We start from the raw sequence: 22,287 nt of genomic DNA, 5'->3' as shown, positions 1-22,287 counted from the left end.
TCGAATAAAGAAAAATAAGTGTTCTGTATAGTGTTGAAGGATATAAAGGTCTCTGATGCGTATGCATCAAATATATATTGATGTGTGAGTCTTATATATCGAAGACTATATTCCCTAAAATCACATGATTATCAGATCTTGGTGCAAGATTTACTGCCAGTTGCTTTACGGTCTTGTATGTAAAAAAAGGTGACATCTTGTATAATTGAACTATCCAATATAATGAAAGCTATTTGTGGCAAAGTTTTGATTGTTGAAGAACTTGAGAAAGTACAAGATCGAGCCGCTTGACTTTATGCAACTTGGAGAAGATCTTTCCACTTTTATTCTTCACTATTATGGTGCACTTGCTAATCCATCTCTCTAATAAAGCAAAACTTAGTGGACTAGTTTTCTATCGGTGAATGTATCCCATAGAGAGGCGCTAATTTATTTGTAAAGTTTTCATTCATTCATGAATATAGCTTTAATTACAACTTTTGATAATGTTGTATGTCGTGTTTAGGTTCCTATGCAAATTGAAGTCTTATTGTCATAATCTCTTGAGTTGAGTTCCCTATAATGATGATATCATCAACATATACTAACACATACATACGAGCCATATTAGTAACAAGTATAAAAAAAAGCATCAGATTTTGACCCCATAACCTACAGAAAGAAGACAGGATTTCAACCTATCAAACCATTCTCTTGGAGCTTTTCGCAGCCCATAAAATACCTTCATCAATCGACAAACAAGAGATTTCCCATTGGCATCATGTTGAGCATATCCGGGGGTTTGTTGTGTAACAACTTGTTTTCAGTGAAATCGAATCAGTGGTTTTGGGACCACAATTTTGATGTCAAAATAATTATTTTATTAATATTTTAATGTCTACAAAATGTTAGTGGTGTCGTATAAAAATTTCATAAGAAATTAATAAAAATGACTAAATTGCATAACATGCAAATTTGAGTTCTATAAGTAAAAAGTGCCAAATTGCTATGAAAATGGAATATGGGTGGCCTTAAATGGTAATTAGACCATTTATATAATTAGTGGGCAAAGATGGACACCTTTTTAATGATTTTAAAAGTTTTTACTTAAGGTTAATTTGGTAAATTAATAAAATATTATAAAATAAAATAAGTAAAAGAAAGATATCACCTTTCTTTCTTTCTTCTTCAATCGAAATTAGCACCTAAGGAAGCCATTAAAGACCTTCCAAGGTTTGTTTATAGTCCTATGCATGTAAGTGCATTTTTGATATGTTTTTAATGATTTTTTATGTTTTTGGGGTCGTTGTAGTTTAATCTAGCTAGTTCTGGGACTAATTTGTAAAACTATTAAAAGTATAGGGTTTTACCATGAATGTATATTAGTTGATTTTGATGTTTGATGGATGAAAATGAATGTTTGATGATAGTTGAACAACTTTTGTAAAGGAAATTTTGATGAATTTGTCAATTAGGGATTAAATTAAAAATTAAAAAATTATTCATGGTGAAATTGTGAAATAAATGAAATGTAGGGCTTGTGAGGGGCCTAAATAAGATTCAGTTATAGTGGGTTGGAACCAAATTGCATGAATTTCATTTTATAATCTTAAAGACTAAATTGTAATGAATTCAAAATTATATGGGCAAAAGTGTAATTTTTCTAAAATATGATTTTTGGATTTAATTGAATAGAATTAAATTTGAATAAATTAAATTTTATTATTTATATCAAGAAAAGCAACGTACGAAATTAGATCGAGGAAAAGAAAAAGTGTTGGATTAGTCGATCGTTTTTCTTTAGTTATGATCGAGGTAAGTTCGTACATTTAATTAAAATTGTATTATGTTTGATTTACATGCTTTTATGTTATTATGGTATTATGTCTCTACGGAAAAATCCAACGAAGTTTCGGCGACTTTTGGATCCTATTTGAACCTTAGGAATATATAGGATACAAATGACATGTCATTAGAGGTTATCGTGTTTCAGGTGCTAGTCTTGTATGTCCTATTGGTGGCTGAGTTTCTAGCATGTGTTGCGGTTACTTGACAGCTTGTGTGAGCAGCACCGCGTAACTACGTCTTGACTGACAACTTGTGTGAGCAAACTCACTTATGGCTCGAGAGGGAGCATTTATATGAGATAAGAGAAAGCAATGGTTTTGACCATTTGTTAGCACATAGTGTGCGAGATTCTCGTGTATCTGATATTATTCTAATAGTTCACAGGTGTACAAAAGGGAAGGATCAACAGATATTTTGGTAAGTAATGCTATGAAAGTATGAAATAGGTATGAAATGATGATGCTTTAAATATGCTTAGCCATATTCATAAAAGTATGAATGCTTATAAGTTATGTGCATACAAGCTATTATATTTTGCAATGAGTTGCTGAGTTATGTGGTTATCTAACTTGAAAGGTTATTGTTGCTTAGGCTTGTGCCAAGCTATGTTGGATTATCTTATAAATTGTTTTTAAGCTTATGTATATTGAAATGGTAAGCTTTGTTTATGAATTACGAACTTACTAAGCATTATATGTTTACTTTGTGTTATTTCTCTTATGTTTCTTTTTAGATAATCAGAAGCTCGTTCGATTTGGAAGCTTGTCGGAGATCCATCACACTATCCATCGGCTATATCGATAGATTTTGATGATTTTGATTCATGGTTATAATGGCATGTATAGGTGTCTTTGTCTGATGAAATTAGTCGTTATGTGTGGCTTGTATATATGTTATTTTTGTTAGTGATATAGTTGATATGATATCATGTGTATATATGGTATTTAAAGTGGTTGTCATTTTAGCATCTAAGTACTTAGTGATTGTAGTTGAATGAATGAACATTAAGGTGTGCTATAAGATGTTGTTTTTGTATGATATAGATAGTGCCTTGAAGTGTTAATAGTTAGTTTTGGTAGCCTTGGATGTATATTGGCATTTGTTATAGTTATCAAGATTAATGGTATATGTGGAAATGGTTATAATGGTATTTGTTGTGCATGTAATTGGTATATGAACATTATGGCAAATGTGGAATTGAAGTTGCTCAATTGGTGGTTTGAATTATGAATGAATTTGTTAGGTGTTTAGTCAAGTTTGATTGTTGAGTTTGAGGTGTCATTTTGGCATATTGGTTGAATGGTTAGTTTCTATGATGTTTTAGCTTGTATATGTATATATTAAGTGCCATTTGAATGCATGAAAATAGGTACATTTGGTATGTGCAAGTGGCTAGTTTTGGGGTGAGAAAAATGGCTTGAAAATGGCCAATTTTTCGTCCACGCGGCCAGGCGACACGGCCGTGTGTGACACATAGCCAGGTGACACGGTCGTGTGTCCCCTGTAGCTTATTAAGGGTTGCAAGTCTGGCAGTTACACGGCCTAGTACACGGCCTGGCACACGTGCATATGGCTTGGTCATGTGACCCAAGTCAAAGGGTTACACAAGCACGGACACGGGCTGGGACACAGCCATGTGTCCCTACTTCGAATGTCCACAAGACCTAAAACACGGGCATGTCTCTCAGCCGTGTGACCCCTGCAATTTCAAAAATTTCATCTTTTCTTGAAAAATTCTAAATGTTTTCGATTTAGTCCCGACTCGTTTCTAATATCTTTTTAGGGCCTCAAGGACTCGTAAAAGGGACTATTTATAAGAGTTTTAATAGCATTTCTATCTTTCATGTTGTGTTTTATATATGGTGAATAAATGTTCATTGTATGATGTTATCTTTCGGTAATGCTTCGTAGCCTAATCTGGCGACAGATACGGGCTAAGGGTGTTACATTTATTGGTATCAGAGCTACGGTTTAGCCGATTCTTGGACTGAACGTAGTGTACGTGAGTCTAAAAATAAATGTCATTATATAACTTGTGATAGTGTGATAACTGCACCTATAGATACAATAAACATATAAATTAGACATATTATCAAGTAAACTATACCTAATGTCATTAAACTATTACTAAGTTTATGTTTTAGTTACTCAACTTTAAAAAGTTAAAAAATAGTCATTGAACTATTTGAAAGTTTCCTTTAAGTCACATAACTATTCGGAAGTTTTTATTTAACTCACTAATTTTTTTTTAAGTCTTACTAACAATCTCTAGACTAGCAATCTCTAGATGGTGATTCGACAATTAGAACAATAGATCAATACACATCGATGAGTAGAAGAATATACCTTAAATCCATGTCGATCTATTATCAATTTTGAAAATCAAAAAAGAAAGTTATTTAATTTAAGTCAAAAAATAAATTTAACAGCCCAATAACTTAAAACTTACAAATAGTTCAATGACTATTTAATTTTCTTAGAGAATTTTTATTAATGAGAAAACGATACATAAGAAGGTACGTAAATGAGTACACCCCATACAAACATCGAAATAACTAAAACAGGAAATACATATTATGGATAAAAACAATTTCATTAGAACTAAGCCACAAACAGGTCTACCTTGTCAACCCCCATCATTGTCAAGGAGTTAATCACTGTATTTCACTTTCAGCTGAAAAAGAGTAGACATGGGGTGGCAATCGTGGCTTTGCAACAGCAAGCAGTGGTTTAGCCAGAAAGGGAACTCCCCTTCCTGGACAAAGATCAATGGTTCCCTGGTTAATCGGGATGCTCCAATCGAATCCTTGCAATAGCCTCCCAAGCATCATGGTAATCATCGAGCTTCCAAGCACCACTCCAGGGCACCCTCTCCGTCCTCTACCGAATGTAAACAACCGCAAATCTGGCTCTTCAAGCACCACTTCTTCGCCTTTATTACAATCCTGGAGGTGACGTTCTGGCTTGAACTCGCCTGGCTCGTTCCAAACTTTAGGGTTTCGACCAAGCCCAACCCGACTAACTATCACATGGCTACCCTTAGGGATGAAGTAGTCGCCCACTGTTGTATCAGTCACGGACACGTGAGGAGGGCTAAATGGTGCAACGGGATGGAGTCTAAAGGCTTCTCTGGCGCATGCCTTAATATAGTTAAGTTGTGGGATATCAGATTCTTGTACTAACCTATCTTTTCCAACCACATTATCTAATTCGTCTCTGGCTTTCTGTAGGGTCTCTGGTTTATTTAACATCTCCGCAAGTGCCCATTCTAAGTTATTTGATGGATTATCCACTGCTGCAATCATAATTTCCTGAAAATTAAGTTGAAAAAAAAAAGATTATCAATATATAGGGGTGATTTTCTATGATAACACGTGTATGTTATGTTATTTTCATGTCGTGGTAATCCATTTTTAATAAAGTTTAACATGTTGGTGGCTTATATTTTGTTCAAAACAATTAGAGTGAAGGAAAGACGTACATTAACTTGAGCTTTGATCTCGTCCGCTGACAGTAGTGGGGTACCATTGTCATCATCAGTCAAAGAAACGAAAACATCAAGCAAGTCTTGGGGTTCATGTTTCTTGCCATCTCTCCATTGTTGAATCCTGTCTTCAATAATGGGATTGTTATATTTCTCTAGCACACTAGTTGCGTCCTCCACGATTTTCTCATGCCCCTCCAGATCGAGGCCTCTCAAAAATGGCAAGTAATCGGATATACAAAAGGAATAAAGATGAAGGACTAAAGCGAAAATGGCGTGGACGTATTCTTCTTCCTCAAAACCAGGTCCACCATCTGCTATCCCTTCTCCCAAGTATCTTTTATTAAAGATCAACTTCCTCGTCACATTGCAACAATAGTGTTGGGCAACCAGTCTTAAGTCTACAAGGCCGCCTTCATCACCATTTTTGCATTGATTAAGTACGTAACGCACGAGGTTATCAGCTTCTTCAACTCTTTTCTCGTGAAGCCATCGATGTCTTTCCGGTGAAAGCATCTCGCTGACCATAACTCTCTTCATTTTTCTCCACTGATCTCCTAAAGGTGAAAAAATAGTGGTTAAGTGCCCTTTTGAAAGGACATCAGTGGCCATGGTAAGGGGTCTTGAAGAAAAACTAGCATCCTGTTTTCTCAAGAATTGGAGACTGATTTCAGGACTAGTGACGGGAATCACATGAACGTTTCCGAGACGAATACAAGCAATTTCGGTGTTCATTTCTTTCATGAAACTGTGTATCCAATGAGACGCTGAAGTTTTCTTCTTGTTTATGATGAATTCAGGGAGGCTTCCCACAATAGGCCAAGGTTTAGGGCCTGGCGGAAGAGAGGGCTGTTTAGGCTTTTGGGCATTGCGCTGCCATTGAAGCTTAAAGAGGTGACTCAAAGCAAAAGTGATGAAAACAAGTAAGGTGCAGAAGCTTAGCATTGTTGTAAAAGGAGCGATAAACATAGAGTAACAGATTTCCATGGCAATTTGAAAATGAAGACCAAGGAAGATACCCATGGTAGATTTCCCTGGCAATATATATATACATACATATACATATACAAATATCCAATTTCATTTTTTACTTTTATTTAATTTTAACTTTTTATTTAACTATTTATTTTTTTAGTACTTAAATTTACTTTTTTTTTTATTTGATAGGTATTTTGAACTTGGATTTTCGTGTATGAAATTTGTGATCGAAATTGAGAAAGAAACAGAATCCCATTTCGTTATTGGCTTATATTGAAGCCAAATCTTAAAATTTTGAAATTCCTAATTCCTAATTCATGTAAATTGTCAAATCTAAAATCCCTAGTTATTTTCTAACCCTAAGCCTCAAATCAAACCCCTATTAACCCTAAACCAAATCCTTAATTTTCGTAATTTGCCTAATATCCCGAACTTCCATTCTCCAATCCTTTATATCAAAGGGGAAATCGAAGCAAGAATAATCATTTTGAAATGGAATAGGACAATGATAAGTGAAGATGAAGCGAAAGTAGAATGTTTTATTTGGACGAAAGATCAAATAACTTAGATGATTCTGTAGAGTTTGATAAAGAAAGGTTGAAGGTCGGAGAAAGCAGAATTTTTTGGACAATTTTTGTTATTTTTTTTAGTTAACATGTAAAAATAATCTTTCATGGCATTATATAATTGGATAAGACCTAGGTTATACATAATCTAGAATCAAAGTAGAAAATTAAAAAAGAAATGATATTAAACCTAGAAGAAACCAAGAGAAGAAATCATATTTTACTTTTCAGAATTAGATATACTTTTACACAAAAAAAAAAAGAAAATGAATGAGAAATTGACACTTAAGTGAAATATTAGATGCAAACAAAATATGATATTTACATATAATAATTGTTAATTAGTATGAAGCAATAATTAAAATTTTTGTTAATATTATATAAAATAAGATAATTATTATATAAACATCCATTTATCATGGGTTTAAATTGTGTGAATTCTGTACTCTATTTTTAATATTATATAAAAGAAGATCATTATTTATAAAAGTGTATAGGAAGAACACTGGCACAATACAATTGCAAGCATAAGTATGAAATTCAGCAGTCTTTTTATTTTATTTTTGTCTATAAAAATTATTTTTATTCAGCCGAAATTTGATACGTATACCAATATTTAATTTACTGCAAATATATGTTTCTACAATTAAAAAATTAATTAATTGAATTTGTTTTTAATAAAATGTCAGTACTATATTGTATGGTTAACTCAAAGTACGTTATATATAAACCCTTGAATAAATATATAAAATATATACTAATTTTGAATTAATGTAAAAACAGTCTAAGTCCAAATGTATATTTATGAGAAAAAAATTAATATTTCCAATCATTTAATTTTTTAAACATGTTCCACAACACATACTAAAAAGTATTGGATATAATTTTTCTATCAAAAATGATAGAAAATGGTAATAGATTCACTTACTTAACAAAGAATAAATTCATTTATTTTTTATTTCTTTTAAGATTATATTATTCTTTAAATATACTCGATAAGTAAATTTAAATAATATATCAAACATATTTTATAACTTAAATTCAATACTTTTTTTTATTACTTAAGCTTTCAATTTATCAAACTACTAAATCATATTTTTTATTGTAAATTGAAGAATAATTAATTGAGAAATAGGGAACAAATCCACGATAACAGTGTAAAAAATAGGATGTTGATAATGGCAAAAAGAAAAAAAAATAGAATACACCGATTTTACGTGGAAACTTTTTTGGAATAAAACCACGAACAGAGAGGAAGAAAATTCACTATGTGCATTTGAATGATATATAAGAGGAGAGACGACCACGTCTATTTATAAGTTTATAAAATCATCTTCTAATCAAAGTCAAATATAAGTAATGCAGTAATGTTAAAACACCTTAATCTAATAAACATCAAATAGAGGAAACATACTTCTATACATGTTTCACTTGTGTAACCTATACTGTACAAACAAACAAAATATTAATAAATTATAATATGAGATCATCATAGGTTATGTCATGTTATATGTAAGCTTTAATTTTCCTTTTCTAGAAAAATAGTAAACATTGTCCTCATAATGTTTCCACCTAGCATTACTCAAACAATATTAAAAAAAAAAAAGACTGGTTGTTAAATTTATACGGTCTATGTTAGTTAGGAAATAAAAAAAACTCAGTCAACGTGCATACATGATATTAGAAAAATGTTGGAAAAAATCAACGTCTTTCCTAGTCAAAATTATAAAACGCTCAAATAAACAAGGAATAAGGCATTCAACATCAGACGTAACTCCTAATGTCTAAACAAAAATGTACCACCACCAAGCTTTAAATAATTCTAATCGAAAAAAAAAAAACTTATAAAAATTAATGTTAATTTAAAGGAAAAGCTTAGCATAATTGTATAAAATTTATATAATAAATATATTTATAAAAAATATTATTAAAAGATAAATAAAAATTTCATTAAAATAGTAAAAATTAAAACATTAAAGTTTTGTAACTTCCTTATGTAACAAAATTAATTGTTTATTGTCTACACAACAAAAATAGTATAAGCAATTAATTGATGAAATTTTATAAGCACAACTTGACAACATGACAATTTGATATTTATTAAACGCTTTCGTAACAAGATGTTAACCTTAGAAAGTTTGGAAATTGTCCCTTTACATTTAAGAAGGTTGAATTAACATCTTTAATATTATATTTATATTAATTTATAGCAAGTGTAATGAATTATTATTAATTAAATACGTTTAGGTTCAAAATTTGGTTAACATGGTTTGATTTAGAGTTGAACTTTAGTTGTTTTTAACATGAGTTACTCTCAAATGACAAATACATTATATGTCAACTATTCTAAATTCATGTCCTGTTCTGAACATAGGAACTTTAGACATAATAATTCTCAAGCATTCGTTGTTTTGAATAGCAGCTAATTTTCCTAAAACAGTAGCCAAAACTAAGTATTTACCATACTAAATTTTTAGTTGAAAGATCTTGGGTGGTCTTTGGTCAATCTTTGACTATTCAGCCATAGGCTCTAAGCTATAGTTTAATGCAAGAATATTCCCATAATGTTATTGCTTGGATTCGTTTGTCGAGTCTTCTTAATTTTTGCATGCAATTGGGAAGACAATCGAGAATGTCATTCATATTCATTGCGACTGAATGGCGATTAGTTTCCAGGTGAGAAATTCCTTTCTTTTCTAAAATTCGAAGTAATAGTCAACTACAAAGAGTTAAGTATGAGTCCTTTCCAACTATCTATTTCTACTGTGGTCATTATTGTCATCTTAAAGAAAGATGCTATGCGTTCTGATTTGTCATAATTTAATATTAAAAATTAGGTTCTTTTTTATACTTACGGTGCTTGAAATTAAGTATTTTTATGTTATTTTAGTAGTTTTATACATTAGGTTTTAGTTATTTTCAATTGAATAAAATGAGACTTTTTGTAATGTTTCTTAACTAATTAGGCCAATTTGAGCCTAAGGAAGTTTTAACAAGTTGATGAGGTGTGCAAGAAACAACTAAAGCTAAGGAGTTAGTGGACTAGACCGAATATCACAACATTTAGACGTTAAAGTTGCGACATTGATGCTGCTCCAACACATAGACAAATTTTAGACTAACACCGACAAGGCAAGTATACTGGTTCCAAAGTCGCGACATTGGACTATGGAGTCGCGACATTCAATCATGGAAGTTGCAACATTCGAGGCAGCAGCCCAAAGATGAAAGTCGATCCCAAAGTGCAGCAAAGTCGCGACATTCAACTTTTCTTTAGAGACTCGAGCAAGCTGCCTGTAAAGTCATGACATTAGATCTGGAATGTCATGGCATTGACGTTCGACGAACTTAAAATCTGCAAGGGTGCTTTTGTTTGTACAGTCATAATTAACTTGTAATTTTGGGTTGAGTCGACCTAATTCAGTCAAAGACCATTAGTACTGTAAATATAACTTGAAAACATCAGATTGGAAGGCACATTTATGTTTTAATTGAGTAGATTAGATAAATTTAGGGATTAAATCTTGTTACTCTGCAATTTTTCTTTCTAAGTGATTTCTCAATTTTTGCTATTTTTGTTCTTTATTTCTTTTCTTTAATTTTACGCATTTTTTGAATACGGATTTTCCAACCATGCACGAGTATTCACGGCTTAGCGTGCCGCCCAAGTGATCTCCAACATCAATTTCTCCAGAAATCTAAGCAATTCTCTTACCCTTTTACTTTGTTTTTCATTATTTTAATGTTTTATGAATCAATTGGATTAAGTGCAACTAGATTGGGTAGTAACTAAATTCGTAGGGAGAATGATTAATTGAAGTGGATGTGATTAGTCTAAAGTTAGGGTTTAAAAATCAATTAAACAAATTAAATTGAATGTGCTTAAAACTCTAGAATTAATGACTCTATGTAGTAATTTAGGTAGATGAGACCAAAAAGGTACTCTACTTAGAACCAATTCGATTTAGCCCGATTTAGATTCATCAAGTTGAAAGATAAGTGGACTAAGTTGATTAATTGATTTAATTCTAGGCTGAAATGTATTATTTTGGTCAATTATTAATTAATAGGTAAAATCCTTAATTTTAGGTTAATTGTAACCATGGATGTTAATCAATTTTCTGTTTGCCATTATTGATAATAATTTGGTAATTTTATTATTTATGAAATTTAGTCTTATTAGTCAAATTCACATCTCAATTAATAAATATTCGTACTATAGTTAGTAGTGTAGTACCCACCAATGTTGGCTTCTCTAGAGGAGAAACCATCGAACTCTTCACTGAAAATTGAACCATCTCCTCCTCTAATAACGAAATCTCGTCCTTCGCCATCTCTTCTGCCATCAAAGCCACCGCTCACCCTAAAACTCCAGCCCCAGTCGTCCTGTTTCTTTGAAAGACCTAGAGAGAGCACTCTTAACTTTCTTAAATCTATTTTAATATGTATTTTTTATTTTATATTGTTTCAAACTTTTTTATTTTTAATTAATGTTTATAATTAAAAAATATATTGCTTTAAAGTTTTTTTTTTAAAAAGTAATAACTGTTTTATTTATAAAACCAAATAATAAATATGTAATTATTTTTTAAAAACACCAATTAATTCTTTTGATATATTTTTCTTTATATATAATATTTATTATTTTCTCCACCTATATGGTGGTTATGATGATTTCTAATATGGATTGAAAAATAAATATTGCACATAAAAATTATATTTACTAAAAATAATGATATTTGCAATAATTATTGGATTTTATAACTAAAAGAGTTATTAATTAAAATGATGAATTCAAAATAAAAAAATTGAAAAAACATTTTTATTAATTATAAACATTAATTAAAAATAAAAAAAGCTTGAAACAACATAAAATAATGCTTATGAGAGAAATTAGACGTGAGACTCAAAGATAAAATCATAATTATCTAACTAGAAGAGCTAATATGTTAAAAATATTAATTAAAAAATTTTGAAATAAAAAATACAAATGTAAGTAAGAGAGGAATCGAATCCAGAACTCAAGAACAAAAGTATTAACATTTAACCATATGACAAAAAAAGTTAAGTTAATAATTTTTAGTAAAAATGCATCTTAAAAGGCATGTTTTCACTGACACAACAGTAAAAACGCATCTTGTATTATGCATTTTTAGTGAAAATGCACAGTAAAAATGTCCTGTAAGATGCGTTTTCACTTTCTCTCTCCAAAAACTCTCCAAAAACGATCTATACTAGTAAATATAAAAAAAAACAGCATAATTCCTTACTATTTATAAAATAATAACATATACCAATAAATTAACTAATGAAAGAACTATCCATTATTTGAGGAAAAATAATTGTATGATTATGTAAGACATGACGGCTGTGGAGAATATGGAAATTTGAATCTTAATTTATGTGTGAGTACTATTCTTCCTCTTTTTAAAATTTATTATAATTTTATAACAGTAACTTCATTTACGTCACGGAACTTTTTGGTAATATTTTTTGGTTTTTTAATTAGATGATGGTACATTTATGATTAGGACTGCATGATTTTTCTTGGAGGGACTAAAATTAAATTAAATTTTTTTATTAGAGTCAAATTAAATTTTGTTCTAGGATAGGTCTTTCACCCAAAAGTCAAATTAAATTTTGTTCTAGGATAGGTCTTTCACCCAAATTTAAAGGTCCGTTCAAAAAGTAAAAAAGTTTGAACAAAATACGAGATTCGAAAAATAGACTTGAGTAAAATTTGAGACTTGTTTTCTATATAAGTCGGCTCTTGGATGAAATTTTTTCACCCGAGCTTAGCCTGAAAATATTATGTTATAAAACAATATTATATTGATTATATATATTAAATAATTATTATATATATTTATATTAAATCATTAACTCAATAACAATTAAACCATTATCTAAAAGTATATTTACGCTGTGTTTGGTTCAATGTATTAGGTAATCCATTACTGACCGATTACGCGCCTATTACATTACGCCCCTAATCCGGCGTTTGGTTCGCTGTAATAGGTATTACGGGCGTAATACAATCCCGACCTAATCCCCAAATTCCCTGCTTTTCTAATCCCTTCCCAAATCGAGTAATAGGTATTACGTCTGGCTTCCCTCCCCAACTCTCTGTTTTACCCTCCCTCCCTACCCGACCCTCTCCTCTTCTATCCTCATAATTTCTCCTCCCAGTTGCATTTTGGTGGAAAAAAACAAAACAAAACCAAACAAAAACATAAATGGGTTTCCCCGATGCATCCGCAATCGGCGGAGGCCCGAAACCCGACTCTGAATCTGCCCTCCTCCTCCGCACATTCCTATAACCAGAAGATAAATTCAATTTGGGCTACATCATCTACTTCACTTTGGGCGTTGGCTTTCTCCTCCCATGGAATAGCTTCATCACTGCCGTCGATTACTTTTCCTACCTCTACCCGGAAGCTTCCGTCCACCGTGTTTTCGCCGTCGTTTACATGGTCGTCGGCCTCGCTTGCCTCTTGAAGGATCACTGCATCTTCCCTAACCTATGTGAAGGATCCTCGTAAGTGTGATACTATAATTTCCTTCTTGAAAGAAAGCGGTTTCTCTAAATCCCATATTGAAACAGTGGTCAAAAGAAAGCCTAACCTTCTATATTCTAGTCTTGAGAAAACCATTAAACCCGAGTTCAAGATTTTCCAGGATTTAGGATTTTCAACACATGATGTTGCTGATATTGTAGCTAGTGATCCCTGGATTTTGACTAGAAGCGTGGATGATAGGATTGCACCTTCTATTTCCGATTTAAAGACTATTTTAGGATCGAATGATGATGTTGTTAAGTTATTGAAAGCTTCTGCTTGGTTTCTCAAATCTGATTTGCAAAAGACTATGATGCCTAATATAGAGTTCTTGAGAAATTGCGGGATTTGTTCATCGCAAATTGTTTCATATGTGTTCAGCTTTCCTAGATTTTTCTTGCTTAAACCTGAGAGCATTAAGCAGTTTGTTGAAAGGGCGGATGCCTTGGGGTTCGATAGGAAGTCAAATATGTTTCTTGCTGCTATTAGGATGTTGAGTTCAATGAGTGAAGAGAATTGGGAACTCAAATTGAAGCTTTTTAGGAAATTGGGTTTCTCTGAAGATGATATCATGTCTACTTTTAGGAGGACACCACAGGTGTTTGCTGTATCTGAAAGGAAGATTAAGCAAGTCACTGACTTTTTGCTTAATAGAACGAATGTAGGTATTTCATTTATAATAAGCCACCCAATGGTGCTTATTTGCAGCCTTGAGCGTAGGCTGAAGCCTCGGTTACTGGTTATTGAGACTCTGGAAAGTAAGAATTCGCTAAGAAGGAAAGTTAGCATGACTACAATTTATAAGATGCCTGACAAGAAGTTCAGAGAGAAATACGTTGTTCCTTACTTAAAAGAGCTCGAGGAAGTATCCATGTCTATTGTGGGCACTTAATTGTTAAATTTTGTATAGTTGAGGGCACATATCAAATCTTTGATGTACTTTGGGTTCATAATCCCGTATTTCTTCATGAAATTGGTTCTTTAAGAAGTTTGTAAGATTTTACTTCGCAATAATCGAGTCTTATGTTGGATAACTCCAATACTGTCTCAATACAACAGACAACATTGTAGTTGATTGTTTTAGACTGTTAGTCATTGTTTCCAGTCTCTGCACTATGCACAATGCACATCCACTTGTGATGGTTCCTGTATTTGCTGCTTTCTAATGTTATTTATATATACTCACACCGATGGTTTTAGGGTGTGTTCTCGTACTGGTTATTGTTAGAAACTTTTCATTTTCTTGCCATTGAATATCTACTCTGATATGCCATAGTTTTGCATGTAAATGGTCATTTGCTGCTGCAGGCAGATTGCTAACCTTAAATGCATTTTGGATTGACCTATTGCAGGTCACTGTAAATCATGTTTTTGATCAATTGCATGAGAACCAGTGTTTTGCGAAGCTGAATTATTTTTAATAAGGAAATTGCATGGATCTTTCTTTTAAACAAATAGGAATGCAGAAACATGTTAAAGTTTGTTTTGAAGGGAAAAGCATAGTAAAAATGAATTTTAAGAGTTATGTCAAAAGAAAATGAGATCTTGAAGTGGCACTTATTGAGAGACTTGGTCTTTAACTTGTGGCAAATCATGGGATTTTGTTTTAGTTTGAAATGGCAAATCTAGGTCTAACTAATGGCTACTTGACAAGTGTGTTAATGATCATGGCTCCCAAATCTGTCCAGATACAACACGCAGAGACTTCTGGCATCGTTATGGTGTTATTTCTAGTAGTTGGTCTGGCATCAGGATCAGTCATAGCTTGGTTCTGGGTCATCGGATCATCAGCCAAGATCTCTCCAACAGGTGGCCGCTATGAATTTGTGCTAATGATGTGTTTACCTTTGTAAAGTTTATCTAAAAGCCGTTGTTTGTAGCAGTGTTTTTCTTCAAATTGTATGATGAATACTGTGCCTGAAGTGTGCATATCTGCTTTCAATGTATGCCTGCATCTTAAAAACATGAAAAAGAAAAAATGGAAACATTTGGCTATTATCTGCTTTTAGTCTAGTTTGCTTCCATTGAATTTCTATGATGTTGCAGCAAATATAGTTATAGAGTTTAAATAGGAAAATTGGAGTGATTTACGGTATTGAATTTCTATGATGTTGCAGCAAATATAGTTATAATATATTTAATAATAATTATGTTAATTTATATTTTACAGTATCATATATTATGGTTTGAGTAAATTCATATAAGAATATTAATTATTAAGAATTTTATTAAATTATATATTTTAATTAAAATATATTTAATAATAATTATGTTTAAATATGATTAAATTATTTATTATTGATATTAATCTTATTAAAATTTAAATAAAATAATTTACCAAAACAAATTTCTGCTAATTATTAACCATTTTATTAAATTATATATTTTAATTAAAATATATTAAATAATAATTATGTTTAAATATGATTAAATTATTTATTTTTGATAATAAATAATCTTATTAAAATTTAAATAACAATAACAATAATCATTTACCAAAACAAATTTATGCTAAGGGTATTCTGGTCATTTTAGTTTTCTCCATTATGCTATTACACCTCTATTACATTCAACCAAACACAGTTTTACTATTACGCCTCTATTCCATTACATTCAACCAAACAGTTGATTTGCTATTACACCTCTATTCCATTACACCTCTAATCCAATCCAATACACCTCTAATCCAATACAGCGAACCAAACGTGCTCTTAATATAATAAAATATTTAGTATATATTTGTTTTTTAATAAAAAAACATTTATTATATTTATATATTTTTTAATGTAGTTTTAATCAGTTAGAAAATTTTTATTTTAACTTTTTTAGTACATTTAGTGTATTATATATATTTAAATTATTTTTAAATAAAAACTAATTTAAAAAATCAAATATGGAGGGATCAGGTTGGGCCCAGATTTACATTTCTTAAATTAGGTCAGGTTTGGACAAAAAGTAAATTCATTTTCGGGTTAGGCCGAGTCCGGGCTTAAAAAATTGGTCTAGATACTTGGCATAGGCCCAACCCGACCCGGCACATACCTCTCGTCAAAATGCAATTTTTTCATTGTAAGTTTAGAACTTTATAAATTTAGAAAGACTAAATTCACAATTTTATTATTTTAGCGGTTAAAATGCACTCTTAGCATGTATTAATTTATAATTTTTTGAAATTTAGAGGAGTTAAAACACAATTTTTTTTCCAGCGGTCAGGGCCTTGTTTACGATATTGGTGAAAAATAATTATGTAATAAATTTATAAAAATAAAAATTGATATGAAAACTAAATGTGGTTTTAGTTGAAATTGTAAAATTGAGATAGTAAAATTTATGATATTTTGGATTCAAATCTTATGATTTTCATCATGTACAAGCCCAATAATACCCAGACCCACTCAAAACAGGCCCAATTAACAGCCCAAACCCCCAAAACAGAAACCCTAAGCAGTTAGCTGCAAATCCCAACAGCAACTTCTCCACCCGCCGCAAGATCCGGAGTCGACCACCTCTGCGCGCGCTGAAATCTCCACTTTCGCCTGCAAACACGGATTAAAGAGTCCAATAGAAGAAAACATGTAAAATAGCAAACAATTTTCGGGCTATAAAAACCCTATTTCATGTACTCAAAAGGGGGGAATTATTCAGTGTAAAAGAGATACGAAAATAGAGGGAAGGACTGAGATTACAAAGATTTTCTTTTTTTCGAAGGTGAATCGGGACTTTTTTATTTTTTTTTCTATTCTTTCTATTTTATTTTATTTTTTATTTATAATAAAAAGGGAAAGAATGAGAAAGGATCTTACCTGGTGCCGTCGTGGTGTCCCCTCTTCGTCGCAATCGGAGGCCGAGGTGCCGTCGGAGGCCAAGGGACGACCTAGTGGTGGCGGTGCAAAAAAAAAATGGGTTCAAAAACCCTAAAAAGTTATTACATAAAAAGAAAGAATTGGAAACTTTCTTTTAGTTTTAATTTTGTTTCTTTTAAATTTTAAAAGCAAAGATGAAATGGTGCCGTTTGGGGAAAGGGGGGTCCGCGCGTCAGACCTTAAATGGTCTATTTGCGCATTCGGTCCCCCTATTCTAGCAGTGCGTTTAAATTAAATTTCTGATTTCTTTTAAGTTTTCCCGCATGTTTTATTTTTGTTCCGTTTTGGCCCATCGCTGCGCAGCGTTTTAGGAAGACGGGAATAATTTCCCTTTTGGTCCCCCACTATTATGCGCGCATTTAAGTTGGTCCTACCTTCCAATTTATTTCAAATCTGCCCCACTTTTTTGTCTTTAAGCTCAATTTAATCCATTTTTTAAGAAAAAACTATTATTTTATTTAATTATTTTTTGTTAAAAAAACATTATTATATTATGCATTATAGTTATCATTATATATTTTCTATACATTCACATTCACGTATTTTACACATATGCATATTTAATATATATATATATAATTTGAGTTTTTTTTACATGCATACATATATTTCTCTCGCACATTTTTTTATATAGTTTTTTATTTTGACTTTCACATGCCTTATATTTTATACATACTTACCCAATTTTTATTTTATATATATATATATACATAAATTTGTATTTTTATTTTGTTGATTTTCACATGTGCATATTTTTATATTTTTATCATATTTTCATAAATTTCGCATACATATATATACATGCATATTTTCTTAGGAATTATAATAGGTTTTTGTTTTGTTTTATATATTTCATTTATTTTTTTTATTTTTACTTATATATACCTGTTTTAATATATGCTTATACACATTTTCAAAATTTATTTATGTCTCATACTTATATTTTGAAAATACATATATACATATATTTTAAATTAAAGTATCTGTATCATATTGTATATTAACTTTTTAACATACCCTTTTGAAAATATATTTTGGTTTTAACCATTCATCAAAGTTATTTTCTTGATTTAAAGGTTTTTTTGAATAAAGGCATTATTGGAAGTTTGGGATTTTCGAGGGAAATTGAGCCTTAACGTATTGAGTTCTGATTTTCTTTGTCAATCTTAAATGACCGAGAATATTCTTTATTCAAAATGCATGAGCATAAAAATCATTTTTGGGAACTTAACTTGTCGTGCCCTAACGTATTGGGTGTGGCCTGTTACTTTCTCGAAATGAATATTTTCGCATAAAATAAGAGTGATATTCAAAGTTCAGGGATTATGAGAAATTGTACCCTAACGTATTGGGACTCGATTTCTTTACATGACTTGAACAATTGGTTATCCTTTTGCAAATTTCATCATTCAAGCTTATTTTAAAATCTTTTTTTCAAATTTTTGATACCAAGACATTAAATAATCAATTTGGTACCGATTTTGGGCGTCACGAGGGTGATAATCCTTCCTTGTGCGTAACTGGCTCCCGAACTCATTTTCTCAAATTTCGTAGGCCAAAATCATTTTGAAGGTGAGCCGATCACACCTTAATCAAGGATCGGTGGCAACTCCCATTTTCATTTTTAAAGTCGACAACTAAATTTTTATTTTTCAAAAAAACGGTTTCGACAGCTTGGCGACTCCGCTGGGGACACTAGAGAGTCGAGCCATAAATTGGTTATTTATTTGTCTTGTGATCGAAAAATCAAATTTGGGTTTTAAAATCATGATTTCCCTTCATACTCATTTTTTTTTACCATGGAATGTTGGCTACTTTGCATTTGCATTTGCATTTTTGCATTACATGGTCAGTTTTACCCTTTAAGTGAGAGCGAGAAACTAGTCCTCCGAGAGGTTTTCACCTCCGTGCAGGGTAGTGGACCGCTTCCGGGATACATCCATACCTATGTCTTCGTGAGATTTTCATCTCCGTGCAGCCATAGGGAAATGTATCCCCCTGTACTGAACTGATCCACATGGGCCTATAATGGGTGAGGATCGAGGAATCTGTTGGTTCAGGTACCCTTACTCTAGAAACTAAACCTCATATAGTGAGCTTTAGGAACTTGCCCTAGGTAGAGCTATACCAAACCCTAGTGGATTCCTGAATAAATGTTCTTGCTATTTTATGTTTGTATTGGATTATATCTTTTTGGTGTGATACTGACTTGGGTTTATTTTGTTTTGATTGCATGACATCATGATTACATTGCATTTGCATCTTAGAAAAGAGATGTTGATTTGAGTTCGATTACTAGATTAGAAAGCTTGTTATGGAATACGGGTTTCTTGATAAGGTGGAAGATAATACGGTGGTCCGAAGAAAATATGGCACGAAAAGCCTAACAAGAGGAGTATACGACTTTGCTGCATAACCCGAGGATCCAAATTGTCAAAGTTTATTCAAAAGTCATCAAAGATCCCAATCTCATAAAGAAGCTAATGAACGTGAATGAGCAAGGATTTACGACTTAGATCAAACAAAAAGGAGATCAAATTTGTAAGATGTATCTCAATATCTGAAAGGTCGATGTCTTCACTTGGAGTACGAGGGTAAAGCCATATATATATGTCCGCTTTATGTAACGAGATTTGTTTCTAGTAAATTTTTCTAGTAAAAAAATTAAACATGAATCAACGTCTCTTTTCGCATTCATTTCATGCATTTTCATTTCATTACATCATATGCATTAGACACCGTTAAATGATCCTAATTAATAAAAATCATTGCTCAGTTAACCTGGAAACCAACCAACCAACCAAGCACCGTTACAGCACTCGAGCAGAGATTAAGGACATGGATCAGAGATTGGAAAAACTCGAACAGTGTCAGAAGGAGATGCAAGACCGACTTCAGCTACAGGTGCAGGAGCGGTTAGATAAGATGCAACAGGATATGTCTGAGAAGATGCGAGAATCCCAAGATGATATTATGGCGAAGCTAACCAAACTGTTGACTAGAGGAGGTGATAAGGGGAAGGGTCCCATGACTGATGCCGAAGAGGGTAATGAACCACTCTATCCTCCAGGCCTTACTCCTCCACATGTTCGAACTCAAGCTGAATATCCGCACAAACCCACTATCACAATCAGGCCTCAGCAGTCCCAGGCCAGTGCTTCGAACTTTCAAGCTAGATTAGGCTCTAACCCTGAAAACTACCCTGTTAACTCTGCCATTCCTGACTTCGATGAAGTGGCTGAAAAGGAAAGAATAAATGAGGGGTTACAAAGTAGCTAGAGGAAAGGTGCAAATGGCTCGAGGAGAAATTCAGGGCGATGGAAGTCACCGAAAACTGTCGTGGGATTGACGCTAAAGAGCTGAGCTTAGTTCCTGATTTGGTACTCCCTCATAAGTTTAAGATGCCGGAATTTGAGAAGTACAATGGGATGACTTGCCCAGAGGCTCATATCACCATGTTCTGCAGGCGAATGGCTGGATACGTTAATAATGACCAGTTATTAGTACACTGTTTCCAAGATAGCCTAGCAGGGGCAGCATCTAAATGGTACAATCAGCTGAGCCGTACCACAATTGGTTCATGGAGGGACTTGGCACAAGCGTTCATGAAACAGTATAGTCATTTGACAAACATGGTTCCTGACAGAATCACCCTTCAAAATATGGAGAAGAAGCCGAACGAAAGTTTCAGGCAGTATGCACAAAGGTGGAGGGAGGTCGCAGTCCAAGTTCAGCCACCGCTCTTGGAGAAAGAGATGACCATGCTATTCATTAACACGCTGAAAGCACCGCTTCATTACACATATGTTAGGGAGTGCCACTAAAAGCTTCCCTGACATAGTCATGAATGGTGAAATAATCGAAAATGCTATAAGAAGCGGGAAAATCGATGCAGAAGAGAGTAATAAGTGGTCAACCTCAAAGAGAAGAGAAAATGAGGTGAACAACACAGGTTACTCTAAATCAGTTACTGTAAGTCATCTAGGAAAGGGGGTTGCCAGTCAACAAAGTTCATTGAGACAGGAATCTGGAGTGAAACCAGGTACTGAGAAGCTCCAATTCACGCCAATTCCGATGTCGTATAAGGAGTTGTACCAAAGCTTATTCGATGCACACGTTGTTTCTCCTTCCTACTTAAAACCCCCACAACCTCCGTATCCCAAGTGGTATGATGCGAACGCACAATGTGACTACCATGCGGGAATTACAGGGCACTCAATCGAGAATTGCATTACCTTCAAAAAGCTAGTTGAAAAACTCATCAACATGGGTGTTGTCAAGCTTGATGACTCATCAAGTGCAAAAAATCCGCTTCCCAATCATGATTGACAATAGGGTGGATGCAATATATGAAGAGGTGTTGGAGGTGTTCACATCAGTGACATATACGAAGAAACAACTGAAGAAGGGACCTTGTCAGATATTCGCCCTTGTAAACCTGGGAGTGTTCTAAATAATTGGACCGCAGAAGAAACCCTATAGTATTTGGAGTTTGTTAGAGTAATGTTCAGAACACACTTGTTGCTTTTAGCCTAGAAGCAATGAGAACCTCTTTGTGAAATAGGCTCACGTCTGAACATTATTATTTTAATGAAATACATTATTGCAATCATCTTTGAGCAAATGTTCTTTCATTCTTTACGATTTTTTCATTCTTTTAGATTTTTTCTGCCAAACTATTCAATCATTCATTCATATTATTCTTACATTCTTTTGTATATTCTTCGGTACCCACCATGGGTCCCCAAATATCAATGACATGAGTGACGCTGCTACAGACTCAGAATCTCCTTTTGAGTGAGACATGTGTTTAGATGGATCTCACAACTTTGAAGATGACATGGATTGTAGCTTATCTCCAGACTTATTGAGGATGGTAGAATAAGAGGATAGACAGATCCTACCTCACAAAGAATCATTAAAAGTTGTGAGCTTGGTGAAGATTGGAATTGATATGACTTCAAAGACAAAGCAAGACATTGTTGAGTTACTTCAAGAATTCAAAGATGTCT

General features: G+C 32.7%; 2 protein-coding genes and 2 long non-coding RNA genes across 4 annotated transcripts; 2 read left to right on the top strand and 2 right to left on the bottom strand.

Annotated features, from left to right (window-relative positions):
• Positions 1-4,293: 4,293 nt before the first annotated feature.
• Positions 4,294-6,327, bottom strand: LOC107956795 (phenylalanine N-monooxygenase CYP79D16). Its single transcript, XM_016892311.2, has 2 exons — positions 5,309-6,327; positions 4,294-5,138 (listed from the first exon to the last, which is right to left on the bottom strand). The coding sequence occupies exons 1-2, from the start codon at positions 6,296-6,298 to the stop codon at positions 4,482-4,484; spliced, it is 1,647 nt and encodes a 548-aa protein (XP_016747800.1). The 5' UTR covers positions 6,299-6,327; the 3' UTR covers positions 4,294-4,481.
• Positions 6,328-13,104: 6,777 nt separating this feature from the next.
• Positions 13,105-14,304, top strand: LOC121219185 (uncharacterized). The gene is made up of 2 exons (XM_041096881.1): positions 13,105-13,305; positions 13,387-14,304. Exons 1-2 carry the CDS (start codon positions 13,105-13,107, stop codon positions 14,302-14,304), a joined length of 1,119 nt encoding a protein of 372 aa, XP_040952815.1.
• Positions 14,305-16,731: 2,427 nt separating this feature from the next.
• LOC107956794 (uncharacterized) lies at positions 16,732-17,751 on the bottom strand. The gene is made up of 2 exons (XR_001700259.2): positions 17,216-17,751; positions 16,732-16,948 (listed from the first exon to the last, which is right to left on the bottom strand). It is a non-coding gene; the product is annotated as an uncharacterized lncRNA (long non-coding RNA).
• On the top strand, positions 16,948-21,876 carry LOC121219533 (uncharacterized). Its single transcript, XR_005916348.1, has 3 exons — positions 16,948-17,120; positions 19,543-19,869; positions 20,052-21,876. It is a non-coding gene; the product is annotated as an uncharacterized lncRNA (long non-coding RNA).
• The last annotated feature ends 411 nt before the right edge of the window (positions 21,877-22,287 follow it).

Source organism: Gossypium hirsutum, chromosome D07 (genome assembly GCF_007990345.1).
Source record: "Gossypium hirsutum isolate 1008001.06 chromosome D07, Gossypium_hirsutum_v2.1, whole genome shotgun sequence".
NCBI lineage: Eukaryota > Viridiplantae > Streptophyta > Magnoliopsida > Malvales > Malvaceae > Gossypium > Gossypium hirsutum.
This window is presented reverse-complemented; position numbering and strand designations above follow the sequence as displayed.